This window comes from Balaenoptera borealis (assembly GCF_965194805.1).
Source record: "Balaenoptera borealis genome assembly, chromosome: 15".
NCBI classification, from domain to species: domain Eukaryota; kingdom Metazoa; phylum Chordata; class Mammalia; order Artiodactyla; family Balaenopteridae; genus Balaenoptera; species Balaenoptera borealis.
This window is the reverse complement of record NC_138871.1, coordinates 7,639,247-7,660,910: the sequence shown is the minus strand read 5'-3', so window position 1 is coordinate 7,660,910 and position 21,664 is coordinate 7,639,247. Positions and strand designations below refer to the sequence as shown.

The following is a 21,664-nucleotide window of genomic DNA, read 5'->3' as shown; positions in this document are numbered from 1 at the left end:
CAGTGTTTCACTAAGAAATATATATGGTACTCCATCCATTTTTTTTTTTTAGACATTTTTTTTTAACATCTTTATTGGAGTATAATTGCTTTACAATGTTGTGTCAGTTTCTGCTGTATAACAAAGTGAATCAGCTATATGTATACATGTATCCCCATATCCCCTCCCTCTTGCGTCTCCCTCCCACCCTCCCTATCCCACCCTTCTAGGTGGTCACAAAGCACCAAGCTGATCTCCCTGTGCTATACGGCTGCTTCCCACTAGCTATCTATTTTACATTTTAGTGTATATACGTCCATGCCACTCTCTCACTTCGTCCCAGCTTACCCTTCTGCCTCCCCATGTCCTCAAGTCCATTCTCTATGTCTGCATCTTTATTCTTGTCCTGCCCCTAGGTTCTTCAGAACCATTTTTTTTTTTAGATTCCATATATATGTGTTAGCATACGGTATTTTTCTCTTTCTGACTTACTTCACTCTGTATGACAGACTCTAGGTCCATCCACCTCACTACAAATAACTCAATTTCATTTCTTTCTATGGCTGGGTAACATTCCATTGTATATATGTGCCATGTCTTCTTTATCCATTCACCTGTCAATGGACACTTAAGATTGCTTCCATGTCCTGGCTATCGTAAATAGTGCTGCAATGAACCATGTCTCTTTTTGAATTATGGTTTTCTCAGTAGTGGGATTGCTGGGTCATATGGTAGTTCTACTTTTAGTTTTTTAAGGAACCTCCATACTGTTCTCCATAGTGGCTGTATCAATTTACATTCCCACCAACAGTGCAAGACGGTTCCCTTTTCTCCACACCCTCTCCAGCATTTATTGTTTGTAGATTTTTTGATGACGGCCATTCTGACTGGTGTGAGGCGATACCTCATTGTAGTTTTGATTTGCGTTTCTCAAATGATTAGTGATGTTGAGCATCCTTTCATGTGTTTGTTGGCAATCTGTATATCTTCTTTGGAGAAATGTCTATTTAGGTCTTCTGCCCATTTTTGGATTGGGTTGTTTGTTTTTTTTGATATTGAGCTGCATGAGTTGCTTGTATATTTTGGAGATTAATCCTTTGTCAGCTGCTTCGTTTGCAAATATTCTCTCCCATTCTGAGAGTTGTCTTTTCATCTTGTTTATGGTTTCCTTTGCTGTGCAAAACCTTCATTAGGTGCCATTTGTTTACTTTTATTTTATTTCCATTTCTCTAGGATGTGGGTCAAAAAGGATCTTGCTGTGATTTATGTCATAGAGTGTTCTGCCTATGTTTTCCTCTAAGAGTATTATAATGTCTGGAGTTACATTTAGGCCTTTAATCCATTTTGAGTTTATTTTTGTGTACGGTTTCAGGAATTGTTCCAATTTCATTCTTTTACATGTAGCTGTCCAGTTTTCCCAGCACCACTTATTGAAGAGGCTGTCTTTTCTCCACTGTATAGTCTTGTCTCCTTTATCAAAGATAAGGTGACCCTATGTGTGTGGGTTTATCTCTGGGCTTTCTATCCTGTTCCATTGATCTATATTTCTGTTTTGTGCCAGTACCATACTGTCGATTACTGTAGCTTTGTAGTATAGTCTGAAGTCCGGGAGCCTGACTCCTCCAGCTCCGTTTTTCTTTCTCAAGATTGCTTTAGCTATTGTCTTTTGTGTTTCCATACAAATTGTGAAATTTTTTGTTCTAGTTCTGTGAAAAATGCCATTGGTAGTTTGATAGGGATTGCACCGAATCTGTAGATTGCTTTGGGTAGTATAGTCATTTTCACAATGCTGATTCTTCCAATCCAAGAACATGGTATATCTCTCCATCTATTTGTATCATCTTTAATTTCTTTCATTAGTGTCTTACAGTTTTCTGCATACAGGTCTTTTGTCTCCTTAGGTAGGTTTATTCATAGGTATTTTATCTTTTTGGTGCAATGGTAAATGGGAGTGTTTCCTTAATTTCTCTTTCAGATTTTTCATCATTAGTGTATAGGAATGCAAGAGATTTCTGTGTATTAATTGTGTATCCTGCTACTTTACCAAATTCATTGATTAGCTCTAGTAGTTTTCTGGTAGCATCTTTAGGATTCTCTACGTATAGTATCATGTCATCTGCAAACAGTGACAGTTTTACTTCTTCTTTTCCAATTTGGATTCCTTTTATTTCTTTCTCTTCTCTGACTGCCGGGGCTAAAACTTCCAAAACTATGTTGAAAAATAGTGGTGGGGGTGGGCAACCTTGTCTTGTTCCTGATCTGAGAGGAAATGGTTTCAGTTTTTCACCACTGAGAACGATGTTGGCTGTGGGTTTACTCCATCCATTTTGTGATAAATTTGAATTCAGCACAATTCAGGTAGAATACTGGTTTAAAAAATATCATAGTGTTCCAGTCTTTCTGTCCAAAATGCATATGCCATTTCCATGTCCTGGCTACTTTTACCCTGACAGAAAGGCCCATCAATCCTTACTGACAACCCAACAAACTCTTTACACACTTGTTCAACAACCATCCTCGGGTTCCAAATCTATTCCATATCTACAGATGATTTCATATCCTACTTTTTGAATCCTACTTTTGTTTCACATCCTACTTTTTTTTGAATACCACCCTCTCCACTGGCTCTTTCTCTGCTTCTTCAACCATGCACATGACTCCCATATCTTGAAAAACTGTCACTAAATCCTGCTGCCCCATTTACCATCAAATGTCTCTTTTTCCTTTGACAGGCTTTTTTTTTTTTAAGTGCCATGGATTGTACATCTTGCCTGTTCCTTACCTCCCACTCTCTCTCCCCAATCTAACCTGGCTCCCACACCCACCACTCTGCAGAATTTAACGTAATGACCTCACCAAATCCAATGGCCTCTTCTCAGTTCCTGTTCTTGATATTTCGGCAACACTTGCCATTGCCTTCAACACTCTCCTTGAGATTCCTTCCTTCCTTGGGCGTATAACACTGTTCTGCCCTAGATTCCTGTCTTCTTTATCTCTTTCAAAGGTTCCTCGACCAATTGAATAAAACTTCCCAAGATTCCATCTTGACTTCTCTGTTCCTCTATTTATAGCTTTCTCATTCAGAAACTTCATCCATTCTGAAGGCTCAAAACAAATGACTTCTCAATCTACATACTCAGCTCTTGCCTCTCTCCCCACTCCAGTCCCACATTTCTTACTGCCTGATGGCAGTTACTACCTGATGTACCACCATCATCTTACTCTATCTCTCTGAAACCAAACACATCTTTTCCCTCAAATCACCGATGACTTTCCTGTTTCTTTTTCTATTACCACAATTCTTCAGTCATTCAAAACAGAACTTCAGTGATCTCCATTTGTCCCTCCTTTGTGCTAAAATCAAATTTTGTTAAGTCTTCCTTTTCAGTGTCTTTTGCATCTGTCCCTATCTTTATTTCCACTGATAGCACCCTAGATTAGTCCCTTAATGCTTCATGCATGGACTACTGTTAACAGCCTTCTAAAGAATCCATGGGGACTTCCCTGGTGGTGCAGTGGTTAAGAATCCGCCTGCCAATGCAGGCGACACGGGTTTGAGCCCTGGTCCGGGAAGATCCCACATGCCGCAGAGCAACTAAGCCCGTGGACCACAACTACTGAGCCTGCATGCCACAAGTACTGAAGCCCGCGTGCCTAGAGCCTGTGCTCAGCAACAAGAGAAGCCACAGCAATGAGAAGCCCGCACACTGCAATGAAGAGTAGCTCCTGCTCACCGCAACTAGAGAAAGCCCATGCTCAGCAACAAAGACCCAATGCAGCCAAAAATATAAACAAATAAATAAATTAATTAAAAAAAAAAGTCTATGGTTTCCCCCTCCTCCAATTCTCCTGAAGGAGAAATTGTTATATAAGATGATAACATAGAAAGATTACATAGAGATAATAAAGAATTGTTACCAGATTAAAATTGTAAAAATGTAGCTTTCATCATATTTCTTCCACTTAAAAAAAAAAAAAAAAAACAGAATGTCCATTGCTTATAAGAAAGCAAAGTATAAACCTCTTATAGGGCCCACTGAACAGCTTCTACCATGTAGTCTAGAAATTGGCAAACTATATATAGTTCACAGGCCAAATCCAGCCTGCCTCCTGTTTTTGTAACTCTGTAAGCTGAAAATGTTTTTTATATTTTTAAATGGTTAAAAAAAATCAAAACAAGATGAATATTTCACAACAGGTAAAAAGAATATGAAACTCAAATTTCAGTGTTCATAAATAAATTATACTGGAACACAGCCAAACTCATTCATTTGTATATTATCTATAGCTGCTTTCACACTACAACAACAGAGTTGAATAGCGGTGTCAGAAGTCACATGGCCTGCAAAGCCCAAGCTACTTCTTATCTGGGCCTTTACAGAAAATGTTTTCAGACTCCTGCTCTAGTCTAGTCTACCTCTCAAGCCCTTACTCCACTGACATATACTTTTATTCTAGTCATAAACTGATCCATTTATGTACTGACTTTCCCACCTTTATCCTTTGCTTCATACCATTCCTTTAGTCTGGAATGTCCTTTCTTACCCCTTTCAAGATAAAAGAAACCCCATTCATCCTTCAGGACTCAAACTCCACATCGTCTAGCAAAGATCTTGATAACCATAACTAAAAGTACTCACCTCTTTTATTTCTTACAATATCTTCTAGACTACTTACGCTAAAGTAACAAAAAGTAAATACAAGACAATATATTTTATCTCCCCAACTAGATTGCAAACATAGAAAACAGTGTCTGGCTTATTTTTTCTATCTTTTAGAGTAGCAAGCCCAGAACCCTGCACTTAGTAGCTGTAATTCTTAATAAAATTTGATATTTTAAAACTAAATTATATTGGTGATATATGGGGTTTATTATTTGTTGAGTCAAGAAGCCATTTGATTAATAAGGGTTATATAATCTTAAGCTAAAAATAGAGATAAACTACAAACTGATTTTACTCTCTAAATTAAATTATACGGCAATTCCTAAAGTGATTGACAGTACATCAAAGTGATGTGTTTGTATTTTTTCACCCCCAAGTCCAAATTTTTTACCTTGAACTCACCACACCCTATCATTTAACACTTTCCCCATTTCTTATTCCAAAAATCAGACTATTTCTATGCATGTATATGAGCTTTTTCGGATATGGGGATAACGTGTGTGTGTGTGTGTGTGTGTGTGTGTGTGTGTGTGTACACATACACAAATTCATCACATTTCATTCAGAATATCATAAGAACAAAGGCAATTCCCAAATGTTAGATAAATTTGATTGACAGATTTAAGCATTCTCATAGAACTTAAAGAATTACCTATCTCTAGAATTGAATGTTAGTATTTACGTATTTTGTTCACTTATAAATGTTTACCTGCTCATACAGAAGAAAGGTCTTGTCTCTCTCAGATGTGAGAACCTTGACATTACCCTGAATTTCTGCCAAATGACGCTCATATTTTTCCAGCATGCATTTGAGTTCTTCACGGTCTCTTGTTGTCTTCAAAAGCTCTACATCACAGTTTGTACCCTACAATTATTACATAAGAAATCTGAATAAACAACAAGGTCCTTCTGTAGAGCACAGGGAACTATATTCAATATCCTGTGATAAACCAAAATGGAAAAGAATATGAAAAAGAATATACATATGTATAACTGAGTCACTTTGCTATACAGCAGAAATTAAACAGAACATTGTAAATCAACTATACTTCAATAAAATTTTTTTAAAAAGAAATCTGAAATTATTCTTTGACATGTGTTACTGATAGAAAGGTGCTACTGATGGGAGCACACGATCTCTAGTTAAGCAAATATGACAATATAATGAAATGATGAAAAAAGTTTAAAAATCGCCTCTCTTTTAAACAACTTCATCCCAAATTGCTCCACATTTGTATGATTACCCCCAACCACTACTAATGCTGGGGATAAAGGCCAACTTCAACGGTCCACTGTGCTATCAAAGAGAGCTCTGTCTCTCATCCTCCTTGGTACACCAATTCATGCCAAATTAAAAGGAATTATTTCCAGATTAGATAAATCAAAGAATAAAAGTCACTGAGCAACAAACTCCAAAATATTTACAAGTTTCCAAAACCTACCCGGGAAGATGGAGAAGGGCGTCTTGGGCTTTTAGATCTACTTCTGATCATCTTTCTCAAATTTTGAGCTTCTCTCTTGTAGTATTCTCTGTCTGCTTCTAAAGTTTTGACAAAGGAATCAAGTCTGGAAGGAGATTTATTTTGTGCTTTTTCAGTCTCTAAAATTATCTTGCCAAGGAGGAAAAAATTAGGCCATTATTTCAAGCTAAACTATAGCATCATTTTCTAAATGAAAGTTGAAAGCAAACAGGATCCTTAAAATAATAAATTTGGTATTTTGAAAATAATTCAAAAAATAATAATTCATCAATACTTTTTCAAAAGCAGTTAGATACCTTTCTTTTCCAGCATTTCTGAATGTAATGTATTTTTATTTCACTGAAAATGTCCCTACATTTACTCAATAACTTTGAAGAAAAAATAGTAAAGAAATTTCAGAGAGGCCAGAATTGTTTCTTGTATCAGATCTAGTAACAAATCCTAGAAATGGAATTAATTTGCTTAGAGAAACCTGTATGCTACTATTAAAGCATCTGTTCATAGCGTTCAAGTTTTGTTCAATAATCGTTCAATGAATGAATAAATTAAATGAATGCTGGATATTCTATACTTGTATATACTTTCAAGTGCATTTCCATTCACTTTAATATATTTAGAAACATTTGTTTTACAACACTTATTTTACCAATACTTTATTGGGGAAAAAGTACAGATATTTTAGAGAGGATGTTTCAAATATTTTAAACGATAACACTAAAATGTCTAATCAGAGCAATTTTCATTTCACATTGTTAAAGAGAACATATTACTCAGAACTAAGTAACATTTGACTTAAAAATATTTATTATTAAGAGGAATATATGTGTACACAAATACATTTTACATTTTGAGAATTAAATTACTCACAGCCGTCATTTTAATCAAGTAACAGCTAAGAGCATTAATAAAACCAACCAAAAGTTCTCTCCAGCTCTAGGAAAGAAAGGAGTAATGATGAAATAGAGCAAGAATAGCATCGCTCTTACGGATGGGAGTACCCCTAAGCATCAGGCAGAGAGTACTGATTTTAGAAAACAAACATTTTTTATTGTTCACAAAATGCATGAGAGCCAAAACATATGTACAATTTTTGCTGTCCTACTAACAGAATAAAAATGATTCTTTAATATGTATTTATGAAAAATGTACTTACAGATCTGAGCCTTTTTATTGTATCTTCCAATACTATTATATTATTTTGCTGGCAAATAAGTTCAATCTGAAAAACAAGCCAGAAAAAATTGTTATTTAGGTGTAAAATATTTAAACTGATTTCACTGGAAAAAGAGCATCAAAAACAGAAGCCACTTAAAAATAAAAACATGCAGACAGTGAATACTTTATGAAAGAAAAGATAATCCACTCTTATGTTTACCTGCTTTTGATGGTAAAAGAACCTAGAATGAAATGAAGCAGTTCCTTTAAATTGTCTAATGTTTTGTATAAAATACTAATTGATTTTATTTTGTCAAATTACTCCCCATAAACTGGAACAAACTATTAATACTAATTATAATTCTGAAGATGATAACAGGGAAGAGTCAAAAGAATGACGAGAATAAGTTTTCCCAAGTCACCATAGTCAGAAATGATTGCTCTTTCCTCTGAATTCTTTTAATAGTTTAGTTCAATCCAACCCACAAAATACTTTTTGTATCAGTTTTATTATAACATTGCCTTAAAAGTCTTACAGTATAGCCACCTGCAATCATATATCTAGTCTGTGTATAGATTGTACGTTCCTGGAGGAGAGTGACTATGTTTTTATGTAAAGCTGTAAATCTCTTTGTTAAATGTTGGCATATTAGTTTAATGGATTTATTTCTCAATTCGTAAACCACCCCCTTGTTATTCTAATCAAAAATGTCTCCTGTTATATTTTAAATTTGAATTTTCTGCAATTATTGCTTCTCATTTGTTCTTTAGACCAAAGTTCTAAGATTTCTCTGGCAGTTATATTTTAGTTTATGAAATACTAAGGGGTGTTATGGTATGGAATATAACTTACATACAGTTTGGATAAGGTTATATATAGTTTTGGATAAGTTTGATAATTTTTCAATGCTTTAATGTGTACTACTATGTAGACACTAAAAAAAAAAAAGGATCTATACTGAATTATGTGCAAATATGTCCATATATATTAAGTATAAAAACTCACACTGCTGAAAATTTTATCTAGTACGACACATTCTTGTAAAAAATAAATTTATACACACATATCCTAGATACAGATGGAACATAACCAATAAGTAAATTGAGCAAGATAGATTATGTCTAGGTATAGCAAGATGTGATTACAGTACATATTATTTTCTTCATTATACTCTTCTATTTAAAAAAATATGTATTACTTTTATAATGATAAAAAAATTAATGCTTATTCCACTCGGAAAAACAAACTTATAACTGGCCCAAATGAAAAGATGCCAGCCCAGTGTTTTCATTTATTTGACAATTGTTTAATGAGGGTCTACTATGTGTCTGACATTGTGTTATATGCTGGCTATAGCAGTGAATAAAACAGACAGAAACCTCTACCCTCATGGAGCTTACATTCTCGTTGAAAAGAGAAAAATAAAAGATAATAGGTAAAGTATATATCAGACAGTCATTGTGTCATTCAAAAATATATAATGAGCACTCACATCTGTTCTATACTTAAATTTTTAAAAAGGGAATAAAATAGACAAAGATCCTTGCCTTTGGACACCTTACATTCCAGCTGGATAGACAACAAAAAATAAACCTAACGAATAAATTACATACTACATTAGAAAAAAAGAGCAATATCCTTAAGAATATTGGGAGTGTTTATGAAGGAATAGGCTGGAATTTTAAAGGGGGTGATCAGAGAAGTCCTCAGTGAGGGAGTCAACCATGTAAAAATTCGGGAGAAGAATATTCCAGGCAGAACATTCAGCTATAGCAAAAGGCAAAAGATTGTATGCTAAATTCCAAGGAATAGTAAGGAGGTCAGTGTGGCTCCAGCAGAGGGAAGGAGGAGGAAAGTAGTAGGAAAGTGCTAGAGAAAAATGAATCAGGGAGAGAGAGAGGGAATAAGCATGCGTGGTTGGGGGCATAGGTCAGAAACCGATACAGGTTTTACGCCTTGTCTTCCTCATGGTAGGTTCTGAAGCATTTTTGACCGAATCACATACAAAGTAACAGTAATGACAAGAGCTACCAGAGATCCAGTCCAATAACGGTCCCATGTTAATTAAAAATATAAACTGTATGAAGAAACTAGTAATGGTAAAATTGCAATTCTGTTTCTTCATATTTCACAAACTTGTGTTCAGTAATCTGGGAAACACTGCATTAAGTCATGAATGATCACAACTCAAGAAGATCAAAGAAGGCTTACGGTTGTGGGAGCTTTAAAATATGTCCCAAAATTCTGATACTCTTTCCTTCAAAAGATGGAGCTTAATTTCTCTCCCCCTTAAGTGTGGTCTATACTTAGTGACTCACTTCTAAAGAACAGGATGTGGTGGAAGTGACAGTATGTAACTCTTGAGACTGGATCATAACAGGCACTGGAAATTCTTCCTTGTTGTCTCTTTTGGATCATTGGCTCCAATGGGAAGCCAGCTGCCATAAAGAATATATCAAGGGACTTCCCTGGTGGCACAGTGGTTAAGAATCTGCCTGCCAATGCAGGGGACACAGGTTTGAGCCCTGGTCTGGCTCAAACTAAGCAACTAAGCCCGTGCGCCACAACTACTGAGCCTGCGCTCTACAGCCTGCGAGCCACAACTACTGAGCCCACGTGCCACAACTACTGAAGCCCGTGCACTACAACTACTGAGCCTGCACTCTAGAGCCCACGAGCTACAACTACTGAGCCTACACTCTAGAGCCTGAGAACCACAACTACTGAGCCCACGTGCCACAACTACTGAAGCCCACGTGCCTAGAGCCTGTGCTCCACAAGAGAAACCACCTCAATGAGAAGCCCATGCACCGCAATGAAGAGTAGCCCCTGCTCACCACAACTAGAGAAAGCCCACGTGCAGCAATGAAGACCCAACACAAACAAAAGTAAATAAATAAATAAATAAATAAACTTATATTTTTTAAAAAAAGAATATATCAAACAACCTAGGGAGAGGTTCACATGTCAAGGAACTAAGCTTCCTGTCAAAAGCCAAGAGTCATCTGAATAAGTCCTCTTAAAAGCAAATCCTCCAGTACCAATCAAGCCATGACTGCAGCCTGGCCATCACCTTGATTACAATTTCCTGAGAAACCATGAACTAGAACTACTTAGCTAAGCTGCACTTAAAACTGTGAGATATAAGTGTCTGTTGTCTGAAGTCAAGATTTAGGGGTAACTTGTTACATAGTGATAGATAATACCATAGTAAATACTCAAAACATTTTCACGGAATGAATGATGAAAGAAGTTACTCAGTGGACTTTAAAAACATGACTAAAAGTAAACTCTACTGAGTAAATAAATCTAATACTATCTCAATTCTAGACAAACAGTAGTTTTAGCCTCAGACTCTACCCCCATATATCTAAAGAATCATCTCAAATAGTACAGGGACCCAAACATTCTCAGCTCTCAAATTCGAAATTCTCTTGTTTCAAGTCTCATCTCACAAATCAGACAAGGAATCTCTCCCCAATGACTGGATGCCCAAACCATACATCCAATGACTTCATGATGATAACATCACGCTGATATTCACATTCAACAACTGGTATTCACATTCCCAGCACCTTTCATGCATCTTTCTAATCCCCATTCTACCTGGAACATTCCCTTATTGAGGTTGGTGTTTTCATTTCAGGGCATTTTACCAACACAAAGGACCTATTTCCATTTTGCCCTCTCTTTATTAACTTTCCAATGTTTTCCCTGCATCAGCAATGTTATCTCTACCCTAAGACTACAGTCCACCTCTTCTACAAATAGCTTTCCAATTCTCGAATACACCAAACATTCCACATCATACATATATGGATATCTATTTCCTAGAAACACTCTTTTCTGAGCTAGGCAGAATTTCCATCTATGAATTTAATATTTTCAGTTTTAGGTAAATCCTAGCTCTTTTATTTTAGATGTTCTGCATTCCTGAAATTCTTCCTTTTGATAGCAGAGGATTCACCCTCAAAGAGTACTCGCTCTCTCTCTAGAACACAGACCCTAACAACCCTGTAAAATTGATGACTTCTAAACCAGGCATTCTCTTTATGGGAATTTGGCCAACTAGGCTTCCCACAGTCTGGGAAGGAGTGCCATTAATTTTAAATTTGAAGAAGAAAACAAGAAAGACATAATAAAACATCAATCCAGTGCTTTTTGACAATTTTTATAATTAAGGCTGAACTCAATTTACCATTAAACTGTGAATGAACGATAACTATTATTAAAAAAGAAACAATACAAACAAAAAAGTTTGTTGAGAATGTTTAAAATAGTTACTTTTAAATATCCTTCAAATACTTTGGTAGCAACTATTACAAGATAAATAATTTGCAAGTTAAAAACAAATCATTCTTATCTACTCTCTCAAATAGTTCTCCTAAGGACCTCCTCCAGGCAACATCGTTCAAGAAGATTGTGCCCTTCTATTAAAGTAATAAACTTCATGTATTTAAATATTCCATTATTCAGTATTTTCACTAATACAGACTTATCCTTTACACACTCTAAATAAGTGAGGCTACTGCATGTAAACAAATACCATCCTAGTGTTCATTAACTAGGCTCTTAGATTTCAAATTACTGTAACAAATAATGCCTTCAATAACACTTATGTTTACAGCCTGATCATTTATTTAATTAAGTGCTTTATCATATGCTACCAAGAGTACCATATGCTTTGTTATATGCTACCAAGAGTATACTAAAAGGATGTGTATGAAATAACATGTAACAACAATTAGCTTTGGGAAACTACCGTCTTATAGACACAATTTACTAATTTGGTGATTAATAAAATCAAGATGAATAAGCACATGTTATCACTTAAAAATTCAACAGGTTGTTTTCTGGCTTTCAGATATACCATGTGTCTTGCCTGTAAGCCATTAGACAACAATGAGAAATCAAACTGTCTTCATTTTATAGTACTGTTTAAATTCCTAGTTTCTAAAGGTCATGGTAGGGTACTAAAATTTAATCAAGAAATAAAATGTTTATCAAAATATCATAAAGCTATAGTTATTAAAATAATATGGTAGTGGCATAGAAGATGGCAAATGAATCAGTGAAACCAAATCGTCCAGAAACATATCCATGCACATATAAGAATTCAGTAGCTGTTAAAATGGCACTTTATATCAGTGACTGAAGAAAGGACTATTCAACCATACCTCATACTAGAACAAAAAGAAATTCCAGAAGGATTAAAACTTTAAATATACATATTAAGAAGTCTTAAAAGAAAACTGTAGAAAATATTCTTGTAGTTCTTGAGGTGAGAAGGCCTTCCTAAACAAGGATCAAAACTAGGTGGAGATAGAGGGTTTTTAGGGCAGTGAAATTACTCTGTTTGATACTATAATGGTAGATACATGTCATTTTACATTTGTTCAAATCCATAGCAGGTACAACACCAAGAGTGAACCCTAATGTAAACTATAGACTCTGGGTGATCATGATATGTCAATTCTTTATTTTTTTTAATAAATTTATCTATTTATTTATTTTTGGCTGTGTTGGGTCTTCGTTGCTATGCACGGGCTTTCTCTAGTTGTGGCGAGCGGGGGCTACTCTTCATTGCGGTGTGCGGGCTTCTCATTGTGGTGGCTTCTCTTGTTGTGGAGCACGGACTCTAGGCACACAGGCTTCAGTAGTTGTGGCACATGGGCTCAGCAGTTGTGGCTTTCAGGCTCCAGAGTGCAGGCCCAGTAGCTGTGGCGCACGGGCTTAGTTGCTCCATGACATGTGGGATCTTCCCAGACCAGGGCTTGAACCCATGTCCCCTGCATTGGCAGGCAGATTCTTAACCACTGTGCCACTGGAGAAGTCCCAATATGTCAATTCTTTTTTTTATTTTTTTAAAGATTTTTTTTATTGATTGATTGATTGATTGATTGCTATGTTGGGTCTTCGTTTCTGTGCTAGGGCTTTCTCTAGTTGCGGCAAGCGGGGGCCACTCTTCATCGTGGTGCGCGGGCCTCTCACTATCGTGGCCTCTCTTGTTGCGGAGCACAGGCTCCAGATGTGCAGGCTCAGTAGTTGTGGCTCACAGGCCTAGTTGCTTCGCGGCACGTGGGATCTTCCCAAACCAGGGCTCAAACCCGTGTCCCCTGCATTAGCAGGCAGATTCTCAACCACTGCGCCACCAGGGAAGCCCCAATGTCAATTCTTTATCATAAAATGTAACAAATGTACCACTTTGGTGGGGGATTGCGGATAATGGGGGAGACTAGGCATGTGTGGGGGCAGGGAGTATATGGGAAATCTCTGTTACCTTCTGCTTCACATTGTTATGAACCTAAAACTGCTCTAAAATAATAAAGTCTATTCAAATTTTTTTTTTTAATTTTTATTTATTTTATTTATTTTGGCTGCATTGGGTCTTTGTTGCTGCGCACGGGCTTTCTCTAGTTGCAGTGAGCAGGGCCTACTCTTGGTTGCGGTGTGTGGGCTTCTCATTGCAGTGGCTTCTCTTGTTGCAGAGCACGGGCTCTAGGCCTGAGGGCTTCAGTAGTTGTGGCACGCGGGCTCAGTAGTTGTGGCTCGCAGGCTCTAGAGCGCAGGCTCAGTAGTTGTGGTGCATGGGATTAATTGCTCCACGGCATGTGGGATCTTCCCGGACCAGGGATCGAACCTGTGTCCCCTGTACTGGCAGGCAGATTCTTAACCACTGCGCCACCAGGGAAGTCTCATTCAAATGTTTTAGAAGGGGGTGGGACCTCAAAAAAATAAAAGATCAAAACTCAGAATTCAGTAAAGATTGACAAATTTGACTACATAGAAATTTAAACCTTAGGTTAAAAAAAAAACACCTTTTTTTAAAGTGTGAAATAAATTGTGTATGTGTGAAAACAGAAAAGAAGAATGGAAATATATATGTATATATATATATATATATATACTTGTTGGTAGATACCTCTGCAGCAGAAAAAAGGATTAGGGAGAAAGAGAAATGTTCTATATACAGAACACTCCCATTGCTTTGAGTTTTCACTATGACTATATATTACTTAGGAAAATTTTTGAGTAAAAATTTTTAAAAGAAATAAAATGTGAGACACAAAACAATTTAATCCTTAGAATAGACATTTAATTACAATGTCAAATCTAAAAAACTTTCAAATGATGTAAATGAGAATGCCACTTTTTCCACTGCATTAATAACTACATGATGTTTAAAGTAGAATTAAAATCCTGATCAGTAGTTGGATGTTACCTAGACTTGTTGTGGTGATCATTTCACAATACATACAAATATTGAATCATTATGTTGTACACCTGAAACTAATATAATGTTATTTGTCAATTATACCTCAATTAAAAAAAAAAAAACCTGATCAGTGATAAATCTAATACCTTTGCTTCTTCAAGTTCCTTGTCGGCAGTATCCACCACAAACTTTTTCTCTTTTTCTAGTTGCTCTGCTAGTTGGTCAATTTTAATCAATTCTTGACAAAGATGCTCATTGTGGCTGGTTAAATCCTCTACTTGACTGCTTACCACCTCCTTACTATCCAAGAGTTTCCTAACATATTCTTCCAAGCCATGATTTGTCTGTTTGAGATCTTCAATCTGTTATAAGTAGAAAGAAAATAATCACATTAAATTATTTCCTTAGCTTCCCTCTGAGGAGAAAAACTAGGTGACTGGATTCAGGAAGGGAGGCTTGCTTCCCTGGCAAGGAGACTTAACTATATATCTTTTTTTACTTTCTGAATTTTGTACCATGTGACTGTATTACCTATCTGAAAAAAAATATACTAAGTGAAAATTTAAAGGTTTATAGCTATAATTCTCAAAACAATTTACAGCTTAATAACAAAAAAACCCCACTTAGTGTTGATATTTAACAAAACTATTAGAAAAATTGCCAAATATTTATATCTGCAGAAAAGAAACCAGTCTTGAAATTATTTAATTTTAATAATTAATATCATCAATTAGGCATTCTTTAGAATTAAGTTTATAACTACTGTCATCAAAATATGTTAACTATCTTTAGAGAAGTCCTTTTGAACATATCGGTAACTTACTTGACTAAGCTAAATACCAAATCAATCAAGTATTTGCTGACTAATGTGAAGGACCACAGCTTTCTTTCCCAGCCCACTAATCAAACCATCAATGGATGAAGAAAAGGTCCTTTTCTATCACGAAGGTATCCAAATGCCTTTAAAGGAAAAAAAATATGTTAGACCCATTGAATAATGATAATATGTCAAGAACTATGTTAAATTCAAAAGATACAAAGATAGGTTAGCTATCTGCCTCAGAGAATGTATTGTTTACTTGTGAAAATACATATACAGTATGTTAAGTGCCGTAAGAGAAATATCTGAGATAAAGGGGTGGCACAAAGTCCTTTTCCACAGGATCTGTCTCTCACTGTATATTTAACAAATATTTATCGAGCACCTACTATATTCAAGGCACTGTGTGTGCAAGACATGAAAAGACAGAAGGAAAAAACAGTCTTGGTCTTTAAAGAGCATCTAAAATTGCTAAATCCCTTATGTAACATTATTCTTAGTTCTAACATTATTTTTGCTGTAACCTTGTCCTTTTCAAGTAACTAGAGAGAGCTCTTTCCAAACCATCAAAATCAACAAAGTTTTCTTTAAAAATATAAACTTTATTATTTTTCACTGTATAAGGAAATATCCTAAAGGTCATGAATTATATATAACTAACTATACCACAATGACAAAAGGTCATGAATTATATATAACTAACTATACCACGATGACATTTATTATACTCAAGAAGCACAATAAAAGCCATTATTTTAATCCAAATCTCACTTTGGTATTTTGTAAGGCACACTAACTTGTGAGATTTACAGGAAAAGAGTTTAAATTGTCAAAACCAGGAGACAAAAAAAACCTGAAGAATTTTTTAAAAAGCAAAAAGGCAAACTGTAAATGCACTTATTTCTTTAGTTGAGCCTTTTATCACAACCAGGCTGAATTTCAGCAATACCTCTTACTGTCTTCTTTTTTGGCATTCTCCCAACTACAGCTAAAAATTCTTTGAAAATGCAAATTTGAAGTAATTCCTGTAGCCTTATGGTGCTTCATTACACTGAGAATAAGATAAACAAATACCATTTGTGGTCCCAGGCCTACTGCCCTGTCCAAGCCCTCTCCACCAACTCCAATATACACCTAAGCTCTAGACATGCTGTAAGAAACAATCTTGCTAAACTCATTTTAAAACCTCTGTTAGGGAATTTATTGAAAATGTTATATACTATATCACAGAACCCTCTCTATAAGAATCCTCAGGGAAAACTTCGCTCAGGTCTCAATTTCAGGAAAACATGTGCTTCTTTTGTATACCTGGTTTGTTTTTATTCTTTGGACTTTGAATTACTTAACTACAATTTCCTTGTTGCTTTTGCCTCTAGTAATTTTAAAGCAATCTGCAGCTCACCTCTAGCAACTAGTACAGAAACCGTGCAATGATTTCCTGTTTGCTCTTCTTACCCATGCTTCCACTAAGTTTCTTTACTTTCCCGCACTCTTATTACCTATTTTCATTACTAGCATTTTTTTTTTAACTATAGGGATAAACAAACTTCAATTTATCTACCTTTTTGTCTTTGTTCATGGCTTCAACAGTGCCACGTCTCTGAGCAACAAGAACATGCTAAAAATGTTTCCTAACCTTCCACTGCCCCAGGAGAGGTTACATGCTTTTCCTCTCTGGGCTCCCATACAGCTTCTTATATATTTTTATCTTAGTGTTTTATAAGATGTGTTATAATCATTTGTTTCCCTGTCCCTTCCACTAAGTTCTAAGCGACTTTAACGGGATCATGTCTCTAATTTCTGTATCAACATACCTCTCATTTCTGTATCATTTATTATATATCTAGCACATGATGCTCAATTATTAAATGAATAAAACAAATACATTATAAATAAATAAATGAACACTTCCCTCATCTTGACATCAAGCCCCACTTTTACTTAATTCCAAGACACAAGTACTTTAGAAGAGGAGGTTACAAAGGATGTGGGCTTTGGACTGAGGCAGACAGGTTTAAATCCTGCTGCAGTTCCTCACCAGTCACTTAACCTCTGACAATTTACCATATTTTCTTGGTCCTAAGAGATGCATCTGACTTCAGAAAAAAATAAATGGAAGCTTCTTGAGTTTCATCTGTTAAATGGAGAGAACACCTACAATTTTCAGGGTGTAGTTAGAGAGATATAAAAGTTCAAGTAAAATTTTTGGCAGATAATAGGTACCCAAAAAGTAGCTTTTATTAAAAAAAATCTTTTTATTTTGAAGTAACTAAAGGTTCACAGGAAGTTGCAAACGTAGCACAGAGGTTCATGTGCCTTTAACCCAGTTTCCTCAAACAGTTACATCTTAAGTAATTACAGTAAAATATCAAACCCAGAGATTTGACATTGGTACAACGTGTGCCTATTGTTCTATACCATTTTGTCATGTGTAAATTGCTGTTAACTACCACCTCAATAAGACACAGAACTATTCCATCACCACAAAGATCACCCTCCCGTTACTCCTGTATAGTCACAGCCTTCCCTCCCCACCCTTAACTCTTAGCAACCACTGATCTCGATAATAATTTTGTCATTTTGAGAAAGTTACATAAATAGAATCATGTGATAGAGATCACAGTACGTTATCTTTTTTTTTTAAATTTATTTATTTATTTATTATTTTTTGGCTGTGTTGGGTCTTCGTTTCTGTGCGAGGGCTTTCTCTAGTTGTGGCAAGCGGGGGCCACTCTTCATCGCGGTGCGCGGGTCTCTCACTATCGCGGCCGCTCTTGTTGCGGAGCACAGGCTCCAGACGCGCAGGCTCAGTAGTTGTGGCTCACGGGTTTAGTTGCTCCGCGGCATGTGGGCTCTTCCCAGACCAGGGCTCGAACCCGTGTCCCCTGCACTAGCAGGCAGATTCTCAACCACTGCGCCACCAGGGAAGCCCACGTTATCTTTTGACAGTGGCTTTTTCACTCAGCACAGTGCCCCTGACATCTAAGTTGTTATGTGGATCAACAGTTCATTCCTTCTTATTGCTGAATAATATTTCATGGTATGGATTACCACGGTTTGCTTAATAATTCACCAATTAAGGGAAGTTTTAGATGTTTCCAGTTTGGGGCTATAACAAATAAAACTGCTACGAACAACTGTATAACTGTATACAGGTTTTTGAGTGGACATAGTTTTCATTTCTCTGGAATAAATTCCCAAGAGTGCAAGTGCTGGGTTGTATGGTAAATGTATGTTTAGTTTTTTAAGAACTAAACTATTTTCCAGAGTAGCTGTTCCATTCCCCATTCCCACCAGGAATGTATGAGTGATCCAGTTTCTCCTCATCCTTGCCAGCATTTGGTATCATGACTATTTTTTATTTTAACTGTTCTTAACGGTGTGCATTGTTATCTCATCACGGTCTTAATTTGTATTTCCCTGATGTTTAGAAAAGATGATCATCTTTTTATTTGTCAACAATACATCCTTCTGTGAAATATGTCTTTATATCCTTTGTTCATTTTCTAATTGGATTGTTTGCTTTTTACTGTTGAGTTGTGAGAGTTCTCCACATGTTCTAGATACCATTCCTTTGACAGAAACAGGGGTTGTAGCTTATCTTTTCATCCTATTAACAGGGTCTTTCACAAAGCAAAAGACTTAAATCTTGATGAAATTCAAATTGTCAATTTTTTCTTTTATGAATCACACTTTTGCTGTCATGTCTAAGAACTCTTCAGCAAGCCCAAGGTCCTGAAGATTTGTTCCTATGTTACCTTTTAAAAGTTTCATAGTTTTTTTACATTTAAATCTATGATCTATTCTGAGTTGATTTTTGCATAAGGTGTGAGGCTTAGGTCTAGGCTCATTTTTGTTCCTAAAAGATATCCAATTGCTCCAGCACATTTTGTTGAAAAGACTACCTTTCTTCATCAGATTACATTTGCACCTCTGTCAAAAATCATTTGGCTGTATTCGTGTAAGGCTATTTCTGGATTCTCTATTCTGTATCACTGATCTATGTCTGTCCCTCTAGCAATACCATACAGTCATGATTACTGTAGCTATATATTAAGTTTTTAAATCAAGGAGAATGACTCCACTTTGGTCTTTTTCAAAATTGTTCTTTGCTGGGATTTTGATGGGAATTGTATTAAACTTGGATATAGATTTGGAGAGAATTGATATCTTACTATGTTGAGGCTTCCAATCCCTGAATATTTGTTTAGATCTTCTTAGATTTCTTTTATTAGCATTTTGTAGTTTTCAGAATGTGAGTTCATACTTATTTTGTTAGATTTACATGTAAGGATTCCATTTTCTGAGTGATTGTAAATGGTATGTAATTTTTAATTTAGATTTCCACAGGTTAATTGATAACATACAAAAATACAGGGCTTCCCTGGTGGTGCAGTGGTTAAGAACCCGCCTGCCAATGCAGGGGACACAGGTTCGAGCCCTGATCCAGGAAGATCCCACATGCTGTGGAGCAACTAAGCCCATGTGCCACAACTACTGAGCCTGCGCTCCAGAGCCCACGAGCCACAACTCCTGAAGCCCAGGCGCCTAGAGCCCGTGCTCTGCAACAAGAGAAGCCAATGCAATGAGAAGCCCGTGTACCACAACGAAGAATAGCCCCCACTCACCACAACTAGAGAAAGCCCGTGCAGAGCAACAAAGACCCAACGCAGCCAAAAAATAAATAAATAAAATAAATACATTAAAAAAAAATACAGTATGTTTGTGTTGTATTCTGACCTTTTGAACTCATTTATTAGTTCTAGTTTTTACACTGTAGACGTTGAGATTTTCCAGGAAGAAGATCATGTCATCTATAAACAGGGATAGTTTTATTTCTTCATTTGGGTGTGAATGCCTTTCAACCTAGCTGTATCATTATATTTGAAGTGAATTTCTTATAGACAGCATAATGCTAGGTCATGTTTTTTTAATCCACTCTGCCAATTTCTATCTTCTAATTGGTGTATTTAGATTACATATATTTAATGTGCTTACTTTTATGTTAAGATTCAAGTGTGACTTTTCTGTTGTTTTTTTTTTTTTTTTAATTTTTCTTTCTGTTTTGTTTTACCCACTTCCCTCTGGGTTACTTGAACATTTTTTAGAATTCCAGTTTGAGGTATCCATAGCAATTTTGAGTATATCTCTTTGTACAGATTTTTAGTGGTTGCTCTAGGTGTTTCATTATATGTTCATAAGTTATCACAGCCTACATTTTACCAGTTCAAGTGAAGTGCAGAGAACTTACCTCCCTTTACGTCCCTCTACCCTCCTTTATTAATAAAATAATTCTTAAATATTTCCTCTACATGCACTGAGAACTACATTTGACAAACATAATTTAGAAAAGTAGAAAAGGAAATTCGATCACGTTTACCCATATTTTTGCTCTATATGTTGTTCTTCCTTCCTTCCTGTTCTTCCAAGACTACTCCTTTTATCACTTCCTTCCTTGTTAGAGAAATTCCTTTAGATATTCTTTTAGGGTAGCTTTGCTGGCAACAAATTCTCAGTTTTCTTCATCTGAGAATATCTTAATTTTCTCTTCATTTCTTAATTTTCCCTTCATACTTTTCTAAATACAGAATATGCACTGGGTTGACAGTTCTCTTCTTCCAACACTTGAAAAATGTTGTGCCACTTCCTTCTGACCTCCACGTTTTCAGACCTGCTGTCATTTGAATTGGTGCACCCCTATAAATATTGAATTGTTTCTCTCGTTTCTTTCAGGATTTTTTTTGTCTTTAGTTTTCAGTTCGAATATGAAGTGTCTCAGTGTAGATTTCTTTGGGAGACTCCTGGTAGGTTTTCACTCACCTTCTTTCATTTGTATATGTCTTTTGCCAAATTTGGGGACTATTTAGCCATTATTTCTTTGAATATTTTTTCAGCCCCACCTTCTCTTACCTCTCTTTCTGGGACTCCAACGATCCAAATGTAGATCTTTTATTATACGCCCACCTGTCCCTGAGCCTCTGTTCACATTTTTTCAATCTATTTTCTCTCTATTGTTCAGATTAGGTAATTTCTTTATTTCTATCTTCATGTTCACTGATTCATTCTTTTCTCCTCCTCTCCATGTTTTTGTCTGAGAACACTGAGTTTTTAATTTCAGTTACTGTATTTTTTTAAACTTTTTTACTGTGGTAAAATAGAACATCATAAAATTTACCACTCTAACCATTTTTAAATGTAAAATTCAATGGCATTAAGTACATTCACAACATTGTGCAACCATCCCATATCCATTTCCAGAATTTTTTCATCATCACAAACTGAAACTCTGTACCCATTAAATAATTATCTATGAATTTGCCTACCTCATATAAGTGGAATCATACAATA

The 21,664-nt window shown here is 35.9% G+C and overlaps 1 protein-coding gene and 1 long non-coding RNA gene across 13 annotated transcripts in view; one reads left to right on the top strand and one right to left on the bottom strand.

Moving 5' to 3' along the window:
- Nucleotides 1-21,664, top strand: part of LOC309611586 — a 512,787-nt gene that overhangs the window by 341,014 nt on the left and 150,109 nt on the right. The gene's annotated exons all lie outside the window — the stretch shown is intronic.
- Nucleotides 1-21,664, bottom strand: part of TSGA10 (testis specific 10) — a 112,762-nt gene that overhangs the window by 75,773 nt on the left and 15,325 nt on the right. For 9 of the 12 annotated variants that reach the window (XM_082356155.1, XM_082356159.1, XM_082356154.1 and 6 more), the window contains 4 exons: nucleotides 14,643-14,858; nucleotides 7,278-7,343; nucleotides 6,086-6,253; nucleotides 5,353-5,508 (listed from right to left, as the gene is read on the bottom strand). In XM_082356155.1, coding sequence (XP_082212281.1) covers nucleotides 5,353-5,508; nucleotides 6,086-6,136 — 207 coding nt within the window. In that variant the 5' untranslated portion in view covers nucleotides 6,137-6,253; nucleotides 7,278-7,343; nucleotides 14,643-14,858. Of the gene's footprint in view, nucleotides 1-5,352; nucleotides 5,509-6,085; nucleotides 6,254-7,277; nucleotides 7,344-14,642; nucleotides 14,859-21,664 lie in introns of those variants that run through there. The other 3 variants (XM_082356156.1, XM_082356157.1, XM_082356165.1) reach the window with 3 other exon arrangements.